Source organism: Acanthochromis polyacanthus, chromosome 12 (genome assembly GCF_021347895.1).
Source record: "Acanthochromis polyacanthus isolate Apoly-LR-REF ecotype Palm Island chromosome 12, KAUST_Apoly_ChrSc, whole genome shotgun sequence".
In the NCBI taxonomy this organism is placed as follows: Eukaryota; Metazoa; Chordata; class Actinopteri; family Pomacentridae; genus Acanthochromis; species Acanthochromis polyacanthus.
In genome coordinates, this window is record NC_067124.1 from 3,244,822 (window position 1) to 3,264,303 (window position 19,482).

A 19,482-nucleotide genomic window follows, 5' to 3' on the forward strand; every position below is an offset into this window, starting at 1 on the left:
GTGTTTATTTAATGTTTGTGCACATTCATGTTTTCAGCATGTCACCCAGAAAGGTTCAGCACAAATTTAACATTTAGACATTTGGCTTATTTAAAATGTACAGTGGTTGTTTTTAATATCGGCCTGTTGTGTGCTGAAGCATCTGAGTGGCTCTTTAAGGGGCGCTGACCTCTGATTTCAGCTGATTGGTTGCCACATAAAATTGTTCCTACATGTCTGGTGGGTTCATTTTCACAAATTTCTGTCTCATTGAAGGTTAAATCATCTGCAGTCATATTTAGTTGGCATGACGACACAGTGCTGCACCGTGTGTCCTTGAGAGGTTGCTATTGGATACCACCTGGAGTGGTTTACCTCATCAGGTCCAGAGCAGGTTAATTACCGTCTGTTTCCCTGCAGGGTGACGGCGTTCGTGAGCGTCTGTCAGAGCAGCAGTATCGGCGGCTGGTCGATTACGTGACGAGAGCCTCCCAGTTCCTTTCCCCCTCCGCCGCTTCTCTCCAGCTGCAGCCCTCAGTGACGCTCGCAGATCCACCACCGTCTGTCTCCAAGTGTTACCGCTACCTGGTGGATCCCGCCTTTGCCAAGGTGTTTGTCAGCAAGTTCACCACAGTAAAGAATAAAGCCTTACGCATTGGATTCCACTGACACACAATAACACATCTGTGGCTTTCTGGGGACGAGCGCTAGAAGATCAGAGCTTTGTTCCTGTTTAAAATAAGCCTTAAATACATATTATCCTTCCCATTTATGCAAAACACACCTTTTAAAATAAATATGAATTTATATTTAAGTTGTTTCGTACGCTGAGGGGATATAGAGAATTCTTAGAGATTGTTTTGGAAATATTTTTTGTAAACAATAGCAATTCTCAGCACACAAAGAACATCAGTGGGATAAAAGTGAATTTTATTCATAGAAACACATAGGATTCTGAGGATTCTGAGGTTTGAACATTTCAGTGAGCATATGCTGTAGTGAACACTAAAAGAAATAGGAGTTTAGTTAGTGCTACAGTCAGACATGTACAGCCAGCAGGAGTCACTTCTGTCTGAACAGTCTGCAGCGGCTCCTTCTGCATATGATGACTCGATGTCTCATGCCAATGTTAAGTGCAATTTTATATACATGTTGATGGATGCTAGAGATGCCAGCTGTCAACCAAATGTTTTTCTACATGATGTAACATACCTGTTTGACAATAACACTGTTCTTTGTAACCTAATGTCGATGCCAACTCAAGATGCACACATTTAATTGTTGCCTTTTATATTATTGTGGCACTGAGCTCTATGTACGATTAAAGTATAATGCCTTTGATGTATAAATGGATAATATATTAATAGAGAAACCCCTTTATTAAAATAAACTTGTAAAATATTATCTGCAGTGTCACTTTTATCATTTTGTATTCTGTTAAATATATTCTCTCTGCTGCAGTAAAACTAGTTCTGTGGAACAAACACTATTCATGCAATAGTCTTGCTAGTCGAGTGAAATTCACCCAAATGGATAGTCAGATGATTCTTACATCATGTAAACTTATACCTCATCATCGTCATATTAGTAGCCGCTCCGCTGTCAGTTTTCGCTCATTGTCAGTCAGCCTCATCTGTTGGTGTTTGTTCTGCATGAAGTCAGTTCCAACACTCTGGTTTCATTTCATGTCATAAGCTCTTACACCCCTGGAATAAAACAAAATAGGTTACGTTTGGGAGGCTAAAAGGCTGCTAATACTTCTTAGTGTTGTATTTTTGATCATTTCTTATGCTAGTCTTGCTCCAAAAAACATACAGATGATGACAAATTAAAGGGGAAACCAACAGTGTTCTACCAGAGCAGCTTCAACCATTGATTCTCCAAGTCTCCTGAACTCTACTGGAGCGATAAACACATTCCCTCATGTGGAGAACGCAGTCTAACACTCTCTCATAGGTGTTCAGCCAGAATAAAATCTGGTGTCTGTGAAGCCAATAACAGAGTTTACATCATTTTCATTGTGTTGAGCGACCATTTGTGTCCTGTGGATGGTGGAAGAGAAAACTTCTGTCTGGATACTTTAATCAACCGTCACAGCATGATGGAGTCACTGCATCCCCTCACTGTCGGGTCAACAGTGAGGTCACCTGTCTGTGTGCACCTTTGCCTCCTTGTGATTGTTGTATTTACAGATTTGACCACATTTCTAGGTGCACAACATCATGTCAGTTTTCATTTTCATTCTCACACCTAGTTTCAGTGAACTAGAATGACTTTGTTCTGCATCCTTTCATTGCTGTGTTCACTTACTGTTGTGTCTGCTGCCCTGTTTGCTGTCGGTGGTGGAGGAGCGATGTGAGGGCTGCCGGCAGTTGTACCTGCTGCTTGGTGACTTGATGCTGCAGTTAAAGGACGAATCTGGAAGGGAGAGAAGAAGACAGTCAGGGCATGTTAAGCATTAGCTTTAACAATCCTTAAACAAACTTAAGACTGCAGCTTTTACAGAGAAGCTGGCTTATCTTAAAGACGGCTCACATGTTTATATCATATCTGTGTGAACGATATCTCCAGACCGTGGCCCGTGTCCACCATGGAGAAATCAGTGATGATCTCCATCTGTGTTCCTCTCAGTGTTTCTCCTCTATATCATGCCATTAAAACACAATTTGCACTATGCTTCATTTCCGTGTATCCTCATTCATTATGGGCTGGAACTAACTCCTGCACAGAACATTGACAATTAATGGATGGGCTGAAGTGGCTGTTTTGGCTGAAGCTGTAGCCCAATGAGACAGTTCAGACGTGCGGAGGGGGTCGGTCTGACAGTACTCTGGCTTTGGCTGCCAGGTAACATCAGAGCCTTGGAACATGTAGCTTGGATTGCACCGTGGGAACAGCAAAATGTCATTTCATTGTTATGGTTTCCTGCATTTAATCTGACTGGTAGCAGAGAGCAGTCAGCTGGATATGTGAGTTTCCCTGAGCCCTGGGAGACAGAGGGAGGTGTGTTTGTGTACCTGAGACTGTGGAGAAGGAGGCTTCCAGCTGACTCTGTCTCCTCAGCAGCGCCTCCTCCTTCTTCAGACCTGCCATGTACTTGGAGTACGACCATGACAGCTGAAGGAAAACGTCCAGAAATCAAGTCAAATCAAATGTGATTAGAAAAACGGTTCAATTAGACGATCGAGTTTCTTGCTTTACAGTTCGTGGTCGGGACTGATGAGGCCTTGTGTGGACTTGTTATTCTAATTGAGTTTATCTTCACTGCAGTTTTTATTTCAGTATGTTGTGCTTTCAGATAGTTATCAATGGAAATCCTTTAATCTGGTTTGGCTTCCTTTAAATGCTACATTTTACACAAACACAGCTCTACATTTACCATGAATGTTTCCCTATTAGGAACAAATGACAACTCCTTACCGGCTGTGTGGGAGTCAACAGAACTCTGCTCTGTTTCCTCAACTCTTTTCTTTCACTTCTTTCCTCTTGTTCTTCTTCTGTTTCATATTCGTCTGTCTCCTCCTCCTCCTCTGTCAAACTGGACTCTTGTTTCTCCAGCTCTTCCTGAACAGAAAATATTAGATAAGGTTGAAAATGGTCGTACTACAGACTTTAGTGTTGCAGTCGTTTTACCAGCTGCACAGCCACATTCTTGTAACTCTTTGTTTCCTTACCTGCACTCTCCTTCTCTCATTTTCCTCCTCCTCCTCTTCCTCCTCCTTCCTCCTCTGTCGCCGGACTCTGGCTCTGTATTTGTCTCGTTTCTCCTGCAGGAGAGGAAGAAGCTGCTCCTTTTGGATGCTGCTGCTGAGCTCTTGAAACTCGGGCCAGCACTTTAGTAATTCACTAAACACCGACATCTACACGAGCAGAAAATAACATTAAACACATGAAAAAAGCACAAACGCTCACTGTAGCCAAGACGTAGAGGAACACAACACCTGTGCCTCTCTGAAGATATAAGGACCCAGCTGGTGGCGTTTGTCCAGAATGTGCTGCGCCTGTTCAGGAGGGATGTCTATCTGCAGGGCGGGGGGCATGGAGGAGTTGATAAAGCAGCTGATGATAGTTGAGATCTTCTGCTGGATGGTGGCCTCATCACTGTGTGAATGGCAAAGGTCCTGAATTCAGAGAGAGAAAGATTAGAGGAGGAATAAAAGGGAAAATAGCAGTTGTTTAATATTTTATTAGCTCCTGTAATGTTTGAAATGAACAAGTGATGAGTTTGCATTGACATAAGACAACTAGAGGTTACAGTAAGCTAAAGAGACCATCAATTAGTAGCTTATTGTAAAACCGTCAGACCGTTTGTTAAGTATTTATTGCATTGTATTTGACTTCCTTCTATAGTTGACAGCAGAGATGGACTGAAATATTGCAGATATTAGCTTTAGAGCCTTTTCTGGATATGAGCAGTTCAGTACAGACATACTGTATGTTTGAGATCTGTTAGAAATAGTGTCACCATGTCTTTGTTTGTCTATTCACCTCATTTTCACACTGTAAAATGCTCTTCTCTTTATAAACAGTATACAACAGAAATGAGAACACCTTTGTGCAAAATGTCAGATGATATCAAACTGCATCATTTCTCAATAAGTGGATTGTTTCCAGGTTGACAAGTAGAATATTCCCTCTGAAAAACAATCAAAAACTGATGCTTTAATATTAGAAATACAAAACCCAAAGTAGAAATTTAATACAACCAGTGTGAATTGGTTAGTAACAGCCTAAGAAACAGCTCAGGCAGAGTGAAGGTGTGATATTACATAAAGTGACTCTCTAGACAGCATCTAGAAAAAAAAGCGCTGCTTGCTGTTTCACTAATCTCACATCACCAGACCTCTGTGTAGCACAGCAGGTCTGTCTGCACCTCATTAGTATTCTACAGGGGGAAACTGCTCTGGCTTGTTTATATTTCTTATAACTAGGGATGCTCAGATCCCAATCTAAGATCAGGATAATCCCATTCGAAGATGGGAATCAGGCTGATCAAGGCATTTTTTTTTAAACTTATCGGTGTCAGCACAAACCTGAATTTATATTGTTATGTTGTTGATATTGTTTAAGCCACAGACACACTATGTGAGACGCAAAGGAGGCTGTCACCCACCACTGGAATACAGGAACACTGTCCTACTTGATCTCTGCTTGATTGCACACATCTGCACCGGCCACAGATCATTGAGGGTCACAGGAGACTTTGTCATGCTTCCCCTGTACTAGCCAAACCCTTACACTGGAGGCTGTTGTTCTTTCTCGTAGTAAAGGGATTTATGCAACAGTATTAGTAGGTAGTGAAGGGGAAGAAGAAAGTTTTGTGAAATGTGTAGCAGCATCTGATGAGTCAGACTAGCTCTTTGGGAACAAACTGTCAGATTAAACTTCACTGAAATCCATGAAAAACACACATGGAGCACATCTAATCAAACAAGACCAAGGTTAACTTGTTTAGGTCCAGTGTGTCCAGGATGTTTTTGACATGAACCTGGTTGAGATGACCACAGTGTGTGCACAGTCCTGACAGTGGAGTGTGATGATCTGAGGCTTTATGAGTGCAAAAGATCTTGGTGAGATTACATTTATAGATGGCACCATGGATGCCTGTGGATAGATCAGAACACTGGCTGGCAAGATGACTTCCAGTCTATGAAGTCTGAAAAAAATAATGATCCTAACCACACTGACAAAATCACATCAGCATTTCTCAAGAAGAGAGAAGTGAAATCTGAGTCCTGGCCAAGTGTGTCACCTGAATCCAGTAGAATACCTTTGGTTTGTATTTTAAGGAGAAATTTAGAGCAACATAACTCTTCCACCACCTAAGAAACCCAGCAGTGCAAGGAGTGGAGGGAGACAGGACAGGTGAAGGATAGTGAAGTGTGTTTTAAATGCTTAAATCAGGCATCTGCAGGTACATGAACCATACATACAGGCTTTCCTTTACCTTGTACCTCTGCACCTCCAGCCAAAATAGCACATCATTCTCCAGGAAGTCACCCTTCAGGGAAACAAAGTGCTGGAACTGCTGGCAGGTGACAGGGTTGAGAAGGATTCGTCGAAACAGAATAATCTCTTTAGAGGAAGACATCCACAAGCCCTCAGCCTGCGGGGAAACATAACCGAGAACACTGATGACACTTCGCCATACTGTGTCACACTAATACCACTTTGTTGGTTCAACTTCTTCAGGACAGAAAAAATGTCCCTGAGGAAAAACTTAGTCCACTACTTGTACATATCACAGCAAACATAATCATCTGCAGTGCAGTAAAGGATACTGTCAAGTGTTCAGTGAAGAACAGGAGTAAATATCGTCTGTGACCTCTGAGCTGCAACTTTAGCTCACATAATGATACAATAGAGATAATGATTCTCCTTTATTGAGGAAAAATTATACGCCAAAGATGACATAATGACCATAAAAATGATAGTCACAATCATGTATGCAAAATCCTTCCTGTAATCATCTTGTTTCTGTTCATGTTTTATTTCTGTTCTGCTGTGGAGCTGAGATGAGAGGACGGGAACAGAGCTGCATGGAAAACACTCCAAAGACTATTAAAGGGAAGGTTAGTAATGCTGATGCTTTAATCTTATTTATCCTGGATCCAATTTGGGAAAACTAACCTCAAGGCCAAAATGGTGTTTGACAAAGCCAGTGCTTGAAGCCAAGTCATGAACTAAATCACACATGCTTTCAGGCCAGGAAATGCCTTATTTCTCTCCATTGAAAACATCCCCAGAGGACTTCTCCTTACCTTCCAGGCTTCTCTCGTTCTGCGCCGACGGTAGACGTGCTCCGAGAGCCTGTCTGCTGCCTGCAGCTACCACACACACATAGGAAGGTCAAAAGTCAGAAACTGAATCAAGCAGGATTAACAGACACTGAACCTCTCAGAGCTCGCTCTGCTACTCTTTGTCCTGGCAGTAACTAAAGCCCTCTCTCCTTTTTTACCTTTAACCTTCCCTCTGTTTAAATTTCCTCCAATCTCCTCTCAGAGAGCTCTTTACCTCTCTGATGTCATCCGTCTCCCACCCCGCCTTCTCGTCACCTCTTGACCGTCTTTTCCAGCCTCCTGCTCATCTCATGCTCCACAGTGTAACGCTAAACTGCGTCTACCTCTCATTACTTAATGAGAGGATCCTCATGACCAAACATAGTAAACTTGATAACATAATGAGGCGGAGCTCCAGAATCTACAGTTTGTGCGTTTCCAGCTGATGAGGCAACCTGAGAGAGCGACTGGACAGTGACAGTTTAGTGGTTGCTCACATAACACTAATGTGTGTCTGACGTTTCTCTCTGTTCACTGTCAAGGCTGCAATACAGCTCCAAAAGGCAAACACATATTACAACTACAGCTGAAACAAATCCTCTTTAATGTCTAATGTGGGCCTTAAGGTATTAAAAGGTTAAAAACAGCAGAAAAGAAGCAAAATGAGTTGCTTATTGTCTTAAATGTGAACCACTGTTCTTGGTTGCAGCAGCACTAATCTCAGTGTTCACTGCCGGTACCATCATGAAATTATATTTGTTTATTGCTTGTGCATAAATAATGAAAAAACAGAAACAACTTGAAGAGAAATGTTGACAGTGAAATGCATTCAATAAAGTAGAAGCAAATATTTTTCAAACTCTAGGATGCAGATAAGTGGAATCACTAACCTCGATTATTCACAGAACTGCATTAAACTTTCTACATATTTGTGCTGTTGTCAGACAGTAAGGGGCCAACAAAGTTATTGCAATTCATCCCAAGGGTTGAATAACAATCTCTGCCACAGTTGTTCAGGTGTTTGACTCAAAACCTCAGTAGCTAACTAATTGTTGGTGGCCTTAGAGACAAGGTCAGGAGAGCTCAAAAGTCACTGCGATACTTCATCAGAGGCCCATGACTGTCTAAAGGCCAACCCATATAGCAGGTTTTTGATACATTTCTTCGATAAAAATTTGGCCTGCAGGTCAAGAGTCTTACAAAGGTCACTGAGCTTTATCCTGTGGGGACCATGAATGTCTGTAAGAAGTGTTAAAGCTGATGAAAAATACCAGTCAGGAAGAAAGCGGTGCACCAACAAACAGACTGGTAGCATGGCTATAAACACGTATTCATAGTGTATAATAAGTGTAATTAGATAAAAGTTAACCTAAGGATTTGTTTTCTGGCACAACACTTTGCAAACACAGCGGTTACCTTCATTAGAACTAGCAACAGCTAAAGTGATGTATTCAGCTGGTAGCCCATAAAGAAAGTGAGGAACCTGGATGTCCACCTTTGGTTTGTATCTCTGTCGCTCAGTGAACTCCGCCGTGGACAGAAACAAAGGCAGCCATGTTTTCTCAATGTGATTCCTGACGATGTCCTGGATCTCCACGACCACTGGGTTTGAAAGAGAGTCCAGTTTCAGACGCTCCAGTCCACCTGCCAGACGTAGTATCTACGCACAGAAAAGATCTTTAGACCCAGTGGAGGCATGTGTTTAATAGGCATGCTAAAGATGTGTACATGTCTCTAGATTTCTTTAAAACCACATTAAGAACATATGACGAGGTGGACAAGAGACTCAGAGAAAAACTGGCCACAGTGGGAAACCCAACTGAAAAGGCCTCTCCTTCCTGACTCCTGCTGTGCTCTTCATCATTCCCACAAACCCTCTGTTCTCTTCATCTCCCCTCTCTGTTTTCTGTCTTCATACATCGATCTGGCCATGTCTCCCGTTTTATATCTCCTTTATATTTTCTCTCATCTCATTTTGCACGCACACAGGCTCGCGCATGCACACAAACACTCACACGAGCTTCAGAAATGAGAACCAGTCATGGCAGTGGTGTGGGAGTCAGGAGATGAAAGGAGGCCAATCTGTGACTGGATGACTGAGTGACTGAAACAGTGAAGGGCCAAAGCAGTAAAGCTGTCAGTCTCTCTACATCGCTCACGCAGACAAGAACCAACGCTGAGATGCAAGAACGGCAGCCAGGCTCGGTCCTTACAGAGTTAGAAGCACAAGAATTGGCATTCTAATTCAAATGCACAGTGAAAATAATTATTTTGATGGTATTTATGAGATGAAGTTGACAAATGACAAAGATCATGCACCAGAGTTGAATTCATGTCAATAAGTACACTCTGTTTCTCTCAACTGAGAGAACTACAAGAACAATTTCAAATCTGTATTTGGAGTAGCTCCACAAGACATATATCTAAGTTGTCAGGCAAAAAAATAAATAAATGATAGGGTTTTTATCTCTTTTAGCAAGACAACTTTTACTGTTTAAGTGGTAGGAGTTCTTTCCCAGCTTTATGGACTAAAGAGTTCATGTATCAATGGATAAAATGTGCTTTTCTCCAGAAGTCAGTGCCCAGAAATCTTAAGCTGTATGGCAAACATTCTGAAAATATAAAGAAAATATGGATGCTACTATTAGTTAGCACGATCATTTTTAAACTTCTAACTTCTTTTATGAGTCAGTTTTCAATGTTAGCTTATACTTTGTCAGTGTCACATATCCTGTCATGCATGTATCCAAATGTGTGTTGTGTTTTCCTTGCTTTCCCACCCCTCCCTCTTCTCCCATCCCTCCCCCTTGCCCTCTTCTGTCCTTCTCAACCCGCCCGGCCAGCAGGCAGATGGGTCCCCCCTATATAGAGCCGGGTTCTGCTCGAGGTTTCTTCCCTGTTAAAAGGGTGTTTTTCCTTGCCACTGTCGCCTTTGGGCTTGCTCTGGGGGTCAGGCATTTGGGTTCTGTAAAGCGTCTTGAGACGAGTTGACTGTAATTGACGCTATATAAATAAAATTGAATTGAATTGAATTGAATTGAATTGAATTGAATTGAATTAACCCATCTTATACACAGTTTACCTATTTATTCATAACGTCTGTTTGTTTCCTATGGTTTTCTTCTTACACTTTGTACACATTGTATTTTTCATTTTTATGTTTTTTTTTTCCTGTCTCACCAACAATGCAGTCAACTTATTCATATTTCATATAAATGTTTTGAAATATTAGTATGATTATACTGTAACTGAGCTGGTGCGCTGCTGGAGTAGAAACGACAATTTAAAGAAGCGTCATGGTTTTAATATAAAAGTTAAGTCCTCAAAATAATGTAAAATTGTTTAGTTAATTTGAGCAAACAGCAAAAAACCTGAACATTATTTGACACATTTTAAAGCATGTGAAAGCTAGTTAGCAAGCTAGCAGGAAGGTTTTTAGAAATTCATAAACAGTTGAAACAGCTAAAAGTAAAAACAAAGGTAATGAATAAAACACTCAGTAAACAGCTGAGATAGTTATAACAGCTACACAACCTCTTAAATGCAAGTTCAAATAATGGATAAGTGGTTAAATTAGCTGACTAAAGGTAAGATAAATGGCAGGACAGATAGCGAAACGCAATGGTAACTCAGTGGTTGAAATACTCTGCCATGTGAATGAGGGGATGTAGTGGAAAGTTTAAATTAGCCGAGAGGTAAATAATTAAAACTGCTACTGTTAAATGTATCAGATAATAGCTTCAAGGTCCTATTTGCTGTAAATCCATTTTTATTGTGTTTTGTGGCTGTCATGAACTTGTAAGTGTAAAATACAGCCGTTCAGAAACCTAGATTTACTTCTATATAACACCCAGCTAACCAGTCATTCTGCTCAGCGTTGTCTTCCTCAAGGAGGTGGGCACTGCTGCAGATTTTTGGTTTTCAGAGCAAAGCAGTCATTAGAGAACAGTCCTAAAACCAAACTATGAAACCTTTAAGTCCCAAATAAAGACCAGTATGGTCCAAGGCCAGGTTCTAAATCAATTCATGACCAATAAGTTCCAGGTCAATTTCCCACTTTAGATCAACAAGTCAAGTCTCAAATAAAGATCTATATGTTCAAATAAAAGTCTCAATTCAGAGTCAGTTTACTCTAGACAAGATCAACTAGTTGCAACTCAAGGGCTGAAGATCAGGAGTCCCAAATTCCAAGTTCCAACTCTAGACAGCATTTTTCCAATCTTCCATTGTTCAACTTTGATTAAGGCCACGGCAGCCTCCGTCTCCTGTCGTTAGCTGACAGGACTGGCACCCATGTGTTGTTTCTGCTGCCGCAGTCCATCTGTTTCAAGGTTCAACATGCACAGCAGTTCAACAGACGAAGCCAGCGTGTTCTTTCTGAAGGGGGCAGGAACAGCAACTGCTCCTTATTTTTCAGAAGAAAACAGTCCATTTAAACAGCTCTAAAATCAGGGGTATACAGCCGTGGTGAAATCTGCCATCTTTTGAGCTCAGCAACTGAAAGACACACTGTGGAATTAACTTAATTTACTTGCCTAAAAGGAGCAGAAAATGGGACCTTTAAAGATGGAGACAACCCATTAGTTTAAATATATTAATGTTTACTAGCATCTGGCTGAATAATGCTGACACGGCTATAAAGATAAAATCGGATAAAACCAGCTGGCAACCACATTCCAGTAACACAAATACACTGTTGTCTGTGACAATGTCATAAATACTAGATAGAGGGACCATCTTTGTCGTCCCAAAGAGAAAATCCAGCACATCGCTACATCTACTCATCCTAACTCGACACACCATGCCCTCCTGCAGTAATCCTAGAATCCAGAAACCCAATCTTGAGCTATAAATGTCAGGACAGTTTTCATCCTACTGTCATTGTTACTTGAGCTGATCTTCTTTGTCTTTCTGGATCCAAACCATACTCTTCTCCGTCTTCTTGTTTTAATTCTAGCCATGTTCTCTCATCCCCCATTCCCCAGCAACACCCTGCTGTCAGAGCTGTCAGCATGAAGTCTGCAGGATGCCAAAGCAGGGATGTGGGGAATTGTGTGAGAGCCACAGCAGCCTCTGTTTATCAAATCTGGATGCTGAGCCTCAGCTGGAGCTCAGATCCCATCTTGGAATTGTCATGTCATGAGCAGCCTGTTTCTACCCCCTGTTTCTGTAATGCTTTTCCAGGAACTTTGGCAGTAATTCATCTTCAGTGGAGTTGTGACTGCACCAACATGGGTACATTTGCACATAAAACTGAACATGTTATTTTTTTTAAATTATTTGATGATGATTCTGTAATGATGATGATTGACGTACATCATTCTGTTGTTCTGTTGTGGCAGGACTGTCAGAGCCAAAGAAGTACTCCCTGTTGAGGTATTTTTTGGCAATATGAGACGACCTCTCCTGTCTAATGGCCTTGTCCTTCTGAGAGGTCCTTCTGTATTGCTCCAGATCCAGCCAACACGTCAGATGGATACTGAACATAAACACACATGTTCAGAACAGATGTTGTTTTCACATTTACATCACAGATTTTGTATACATCCTGAAAAACCTTGAGTTTAATGCAAAAACTATATATATATATGCAAGTCATACACAGAGCTGTATTTATGTATTTAGCTTAAGTGGCACACATCTAAATGAAGGATGAAAGTGTGATGTAGAAACTGTGTGGTTCCACAGCTCACCTGGCATCCTGATTCTGTAGGAAAGACATAAAGTGCCCAATTTCACGACGGTGACGAAATAAGGAACCTAAACGGTAACCCTGGTAATTTGAAGGCACACTGGACCAGGAGTCAGACGCATGAGGACCCTTGAGAAAGGACTACAAGGTGAGGAGAATAGCATGGACCCACATTGTTTCTCCTGCAGAAGAGATACAGCAGGAGGACAGAGAGAGTCAGGGACAGATGGGGAAAAGAGCAGAAAAGAAGTGTCCAAGTATGACAAAAATAAGGTGCACCATAAAACGCAATGATTTTTCCACATCACATCATGCCTAATACTGCCTCTAAGACATTCTAAAGTCACTGTAAAGAGCAGAGCCACATGGATCATTACTTCTATATGACAGCAGTGTGATTAGTGCCAAGTAAAACAGCCCTGGAACAGCAGATAATCAACATTGTTACTAAGCAATACATAAATAGTGGTAAGAGGTCATTTTCACATTAATATTTACATAGCTGTTTCATGCACGCAGGTGTGTTTACTGGCTATTAACTGAGCACCAGCATTTTATAAATCTTGGAACTGCAGGATGCTGGCAGACGGACCCGTTTCAGTTGCCGCTCTGATTCCTCACACAGACTCTGGAGCTCCATGTACTCCTGGCTCTCAATGCAGCGAACCTCCTCATGCACACACACCTGGACACACACACACAAACTAATCAACAACTGTTTTCATTATTTAATAATTATTTAAGTCAGTATTCAGTCAGAAATACTGGCGGCCTGATGGTTCCAGATATTCAGTGTGAGAATTAGCTGCATTTCTTGGTCATACATTACATTAAAATGAATATTTTTACTCGATAAATTAGAATAGTATCAATAAAAATTAGCACAAGTTGCCACCTTGAAGCCAGTAAACAACCACAGTTAGGAAAACATATACTCAAACTAATAACTCTAATCAGAGATTCACAAATTGAGCAGCATAAACATTAGCAGATATTTCTTTGTAGGAAATCCACATTCCACATCCAAACATAGATTGAAAAACACTGTCTAACCACAAATTGACCTTAATAAGGCTTCTTTGCTATTGAACTGTCAGGTTTACTAAAGGAAATGCATGTCCTCCCAACAAAAGGGAAGTAAATCAACCAGTGGTTGAACTGTGGTTACCTGCTGGAAGGACTCTTTGTCCCTGTTAACCAGAAGTGTCCAAGGCTCCAACAGGATGTTCAGTGTGTATTCTTCAACCCCATCAAACAGCTCCTCAAAGGCAGGCCTCAGTCCATCATATACCTCCCTTCTGATCTCCTCCTCGACACCAAAGCTCCTCCTGGCAGAACTGAAAAGATAAGTGGAGTAAAGGAGCTGGAGAGGAGAGGAGAGGAGAGGAGAGGAGAGGAGAGGAGAGGAGAGGAGAGGAGAGGAGAGGAGGAGAGGAGAGGAGAGGAGAGGAGAGGAGAGGAGAGGAGAGGAGAGGAGAGGAGAGGAGAGGAGAGGAGAGGAGAGGAGTCGAGTCATAAAAATGTCTTCACTTCAGAGGCATTTCTCCTCACAACCGCCATCACTTTCATCATCACCATTGCTTGATGCTCTCATACACAATACTCAGTATCTCTCATCACTGCTGCCATCACACCACATAAATGTCACTCATTCAGCCGTCCTGGCCAAAACACAATGGAAAGATCATCTAAACGTCAATCTGCTGGTGAACTAAAGGTTAACTGAAGGAAAATAGGTTTCACTGAGAGGTATTCTGGACCAAACCACTCTGCTTTCCCTCCTTGGTCCAGCTGTAGTCAGGCAGGGTGGTTCTGGGTGACTGAACTGGCGCAAAGCTGGGGGGGTCTGACTCACTTGTTTTTATGGGAGCTTAAATCTCTCCACTTGGTGTGAAGGGGTGAAGAGGGTAGAGAGAAGCAGGGGGAGAACGGGAGTGGCAGGCCAGCAGTGCAGGAAAACAAGGGCAGGTGTGTGTGCAAAAGGGAGGACACCACAAAATGTTTCTGTTTCATTGCTTTTTGATGACTTTATATTTGATTACTGCTTGTTTGTACAATTGAAGACATTTACTCCATGAAACTGTAATGGACTGTGATTGGGAGTTTTACCTGGCATCCTTTCTAATGGAGGCCTCTTTATCTCTCGGTTTATTGCTTTCCTCTGCATGAAACATCTTAACTTTTAGATTGGCTATAACTCACAGAAAGCATGACTTACACAAATGTACCTATTTTTTATCACTTGAAATTAGTTTGATGGTGCACAGTTGGCCATGACAGTAAAGCTTTTGAAGAAACCCAAGGAAAAAAAACGTGATGCTATAAACAGCTTATTGTTTGGAATATCGTGTTGCTATGTTCTGACTAAAGGAAATTTTTCTCAAGAAAAGCGTTCTGCGACAGGAAAACAGAACAAAAGCAATAAGTTCCTAGAAACTGATCTGCTGAACTAGTCCAAACTCAGATTTGAATATAGAGACGTTTCTGCACATGCACTCAGTTTGAAACGAGGAAAACACACACGTCAGATTCATCTTTAACTTTGATTACTGTAAGTTTTGTCTTGTTTATGGCAAAACAGCTACGCTTAAAATACAGGTGTAGGGCCATGGAGAGAAAGACTGCAACAATACATGTCCTAGATGTTATTCCTGTGTTGCATTGCTAACCTCATAGTTACTGGTCATTGTACAGTGACAACAGCTTGGTATTTTCCTTAACTTAGAAGTCATTATAATGTAGAACTTCGAGCCCACAGCAGCTGTGTGTCTGTGCTGACCTGTGCCTCTCTCTGCACTCTGTATGGATCCAGTCCGTCCTGGTAGAACAGCTCATGGTAGTGCTGCAGGTCAGTCCAGAAGTACATTGCATTCACCCAAAACTGGGACATAAAAAATACATTCAAATAAAAAGTCTGTTTTACTGCTCCATTTTGCAGTAACAATAATATTTGAAGTAGTGTCATCTACTATTTTAGATGTACATCAGCCATAGTATAATGTAATGGACTATAAAGAGTAAATGTGCAATTTTAAGTATAGTTCAGTAAATTAGCATCGCCTAGATGTTTGTACCTGGTTCCCAGATCGTTCACAGAAGTGTGTGAAGTGTAAACCAGCACGGGAGTCAACATAAAGAGCCTGTAACATCTTTTCCATTCTTCTGTTGTATAACAAGTGACCTCTGCTAAATGACTGCTGAAACACATATACAGAAGAAAACTTTTAAAACACCAAATCACAGTTTATAAAAAAAAGAAAACAAAGAGAAAGGGGTCATATTATTTTTCCACAGTGCATTGTTTAGTCGCTGAAAGGTGCAAAAACAGTGGAAAATGTCATCTGGAATCTTCAGTTCCTGAGCAGACATCTTAAATGTCTTTATAAAATCCAAAGACACTCCATTTTTTCATGTAAAATAGAAATATGCAGCAAATCCTCAAAGAAAGAAACCTGGAAACGAGTGCTTGGCATTTGGTTTGATAAATTACCTTTCCAGTTGACTGATTAATTATCTCACTTATTGTTTCAGCTCTCTTCAAAACTTAACCAAACAACAAGCTTCAGAGAAAAGGACAAATAACTGCTTCACGAGCTGTAATCCCACCTACAGCCACTAAAAGTTGGAAGAAGTGCAGAGAGAAAGTTCTCCATCTCTGCAGATTTCTGTATTTATCTGTTGCTTGGCAGGACTTTGCTTTGCAGCTTAAAATTTCGATGCAGCGAATTGTGTCTGATGCTAATGCTCCCACCTCTGTATGCACAGTATGGGAGAGTCGAGGCGAGGAGGTGTCAGGGCGTGGGAGAGGCAAAATCAAAGAGGCATCGCAGGGCTGTATGCTTGATAGAGGCCTATGATACCTCTCTGCCCACGGCCCGGTGTGAGGAGAGTCATTACAGTCTGCCCGAACAAAGTGGGAAGTCCAGAACCGAGGAGCCCTGTGGGGAAAAGCAAGGAAGCACTGGCTTTACATTTACTATTCTACAAATCATGCCATATCCAGCTTATGCAGTGTGCAACCAACACTACATGATAAGTACTGTGAATATATGATGCATTACAGGAGTAAATACGGTTAGAAATACTTATGGATGCACAGAGGTTCTGTATCCACGTAGGCACTGTACACTAAAATAGTCCGAAATGAATTCTGAATCTCACCAGTAGCTGAGCAGAGACTCGGTGAGGCAGGGCTGAACTGAGCACAGTTTCTCCTCTGTCCAGCAGGGGGAGGTAGTCAGGCCCAGTCTGGAGAGCAGCCCCACATTTAGACATCTCTGACTGCTGCTCAACAGGTACCAGCTCCTCATTAGGACCAAATACCTTTAACAAATAACACATTACATATGATAGATCTGACTTTTTTTTAAATCACTGTATATAATAGGTGTCCTGTCATGTTGCACTGTTTACCTGTTCTTTCTCTCTCTGTGCTGTGTAGCTTTAAGTCTCTCTATATCCAGCCATAGACTAAGTATCTTCTCTCCTGGTGTTCCTCGTAAAAACTCTTTGAACTCATCCAAGCCTGGCCTATTGCCATAGCAACAGGTACCATGGCAGCACATATCAAGGACATTTTGTTGGTATGCGCCTCTACTCTCCACCTCCCTATTCTTCTTTTCCCAATCTGTCTTTTCTTCCCATTCACTCCCCCTCGCGTCATGTTGAACTTTCTCCACCTTCTCTTCCAATCTTTCTCTGTCCTGATCCGCTGAATGCTGATAAACTTTACATTCACAGGGTTTGTCTGTGCTGGAACAATGTGTCTGGTGTGCTGACTTGCTGAGACACTCAGAGGTGTTTTCCTGGCTCTGACTATTCATCACATTCATTGCATTTTCAAGTACCAGTTTAACCACTGTGGCAGCCAGGCACTCCAGTTGTTGTTCAGGAGAGTTAACTATCTGGCTACTGGACTCTTTGAGGTTTACCTCTTCTATAACACCACCTGTGCAGGAGAGGCTCAACTCTGCTTGTAAATTTTGGAGTTCCTGAGTTTTCTCACATTTAAGGTGAGAGAAGGTGGAACCTGACGAGGACCAAGAGGAAAAGGTAGAAGGGTTTTCTGGCTGAGAACAACTGGAGTAGCAACTAGATGATTTGCGGCTTCTTGTGTTGTTAGTCTCCTTCTGGCCAGAGGACAGACATGTAACTTTACTCGTGCTCACAGAACCTGAACAGTAAAGAAAGATTTTAAAACATCCTTCATAACAAGGATTAAACCTGAAGTTTACAGTTCACATAGATTTGCAATGTAAAAGTGAAACACACCTTGTTTTGCTGAAATGTTCTCTTCACTGTGTGACCACCTCAGGACTTTCAGTGCATCATTATTTTCCTTGTTTAATTCGGAGGAACATCGCAGTTGTGGAGCTGAACGGTTGGTTCGACTTGAACTGCTTCTCCTGTGGATACAGAAGTTTGGGTCCCACTGAAGCAGGAGTTTGGCCAGTCTGGAAAACAGCAGAGAGAACAGATACACCATCAGTCAGAGAACACACAGCAGTGCAGATATCAAACTTGGCAACTGTTTTTTCTGCATCACTGCTGCAAGGTGCAGGTTGCAAGTTAGTGCGGGTCAGTAATCTGATATGTACAGGATGTGGCCCAAAGGTTTCTCACAAGATGCATAAAGAATTAGACCAAACAGTGGAGAAAGTAGGGCAGCAGGCTTGAACACAAACACAATTCTTAGAAGCTGAACAATACAATATACATAATATACTCCACTCAAGACAACTCCATGATCCGTAAATCTGTTCTTGAAAGAAGCTGACACCATATAATAAATAGTAGCACTTAAGGTAGGGGTTAATGCTTAAAATAAGGTCATCAGCCAATCAGGTTGTAGGAGAGTGGAAAAAATGACAGTTAAGCCAGAATGTGCTGAACAGGGAGGCCAGTTTGTCGGACATATGGCGAGTCTGGAACTGAAAAGAATTTGACAAGTAAAGAGCAAATTAAATAGTTCTAAATGGTGGTAATAAGAACACAATAAAACAGAAATCTGTAAAAAATTACAGATGGTCAAACATGTTTTGTATTAACAATAGTTAAAAAAAAATCAGTTCCATATGCTTGTGTACCTGTATTCATAGTAGCAATCACTTTGAAGGAAAAAAGGCAGTCTTTCTCTTATGATCCACTGGATTCCTTGCTCTCTGTCGAGGCACTGCAAAGGTCAAGAGAACATTCCTCAAAACAACCTTCAGAAGCTACACTACAGAGATTTCTGCTCATTTCTGGAAGAAAATAACTTCAAGGACTGTTTTTCAAAAATAAATTACTCACTACTTACACAGACTGTGTAATGATTGTCCACTGGAGAGGCCCTGGATGGCGCTGTGGGGTCACCAGTAAGAAGCTGTGATTTGCAGCGTTGTAGGACTGATCTGATCCTACTGGAGACAAACTCAGCTGCTCCATTCTCCACCTCAAACAGCCCAGTCTCCTGATTGTACAGTAGAGCCTCTGGGAAGGACTGAAGAAAGATTTATGCTATAAGAAGGTTCTGAGTTTCATCAATATGCTGAATCTATGTATTAGTCGTACATTACCGGCAGACTTAAGAAATCATTGAAGAAGTGAGTTAGCACATCATCAGAGGACAGAGAGCTTTCCTGTGTAGAGAACCAAGAAAACTATTTAGCACTAAAACAATGAGGAAATTCTGCTAAACCTTAAGTGCAGTCACAGATTTAAAAAGTTGAAAATTCCAGCAATCAAATCTTAAACTTACAAAACTGCCAGCAGTAAGATGGGGAAAGTCTTAGGATAGAAAGAAAACCCCAAGTTACCAAACCAACATCAACCTTAAAAAGTCACATGAAGTGAACTGAAATTTATTGAAAGTACTTCTTACCCGTTGAAATGACTCCACACATCGTTCACCTAAAAGCTACAGGTGCCTATGCAGTATTGTCAAACTGTCTGCCCAAAAAGTCAAGCAGAGCACTCCCTTTGGAAGCGTGTTCGGCCACCTCAACCCTCCGACTGAAACTAGACACAGTCCAGGTTGCTATGGAAGTGGAC

The 19,482-nt window shown here is 41.5% G+C and overlaps 1 protein-coding gene across 1 annotated transcript; it reads right to left on the reverse strand.

The window, feature by feature from the left end:
* Nucleotides 1-1,227: 1,227 nt before the first annotated feature.
* On the reverse strand, nt 1,228-19,458 carry LOC110951156 (regulator of G-protein signaling 22). The gene is given in 25 exon segments (XM_022194090.2): nt 1,228-1,685; nt 2,290-2,397; nt 2,997-3,096; nt 3,400-3,543; nt 3,654-3,839; nt 3,921-4,100; nt 5,927-6,085; nt 6,741-6,806; nt 8,254-8,418; nt 12,075-12,237; nt 12,452-12,593; nt 12,596-12,632; nt 13,043-13,135; nt 13,619-13,813; nt 15,230-15,331; nt 15,525-15,647; nt 16,202-16,388; nt 16,612-16,773; nt 16,864-17,623; nt 17,722-17,903; nt 18,537-18,622; nt 18,749-18,931; nt 19,008-19,070; nt 19,190-19,218; nt 19,313-19,458. Coding segments are annotated over 25 exon segments (3,645 nt in total). The 5' UTR covers nt 19,335-19,458; the 3' UTR covers nt 1,228-1,677.
* Between the last annotated feature and the right edge of the window lie 24 nt (nt 19,459-19,482).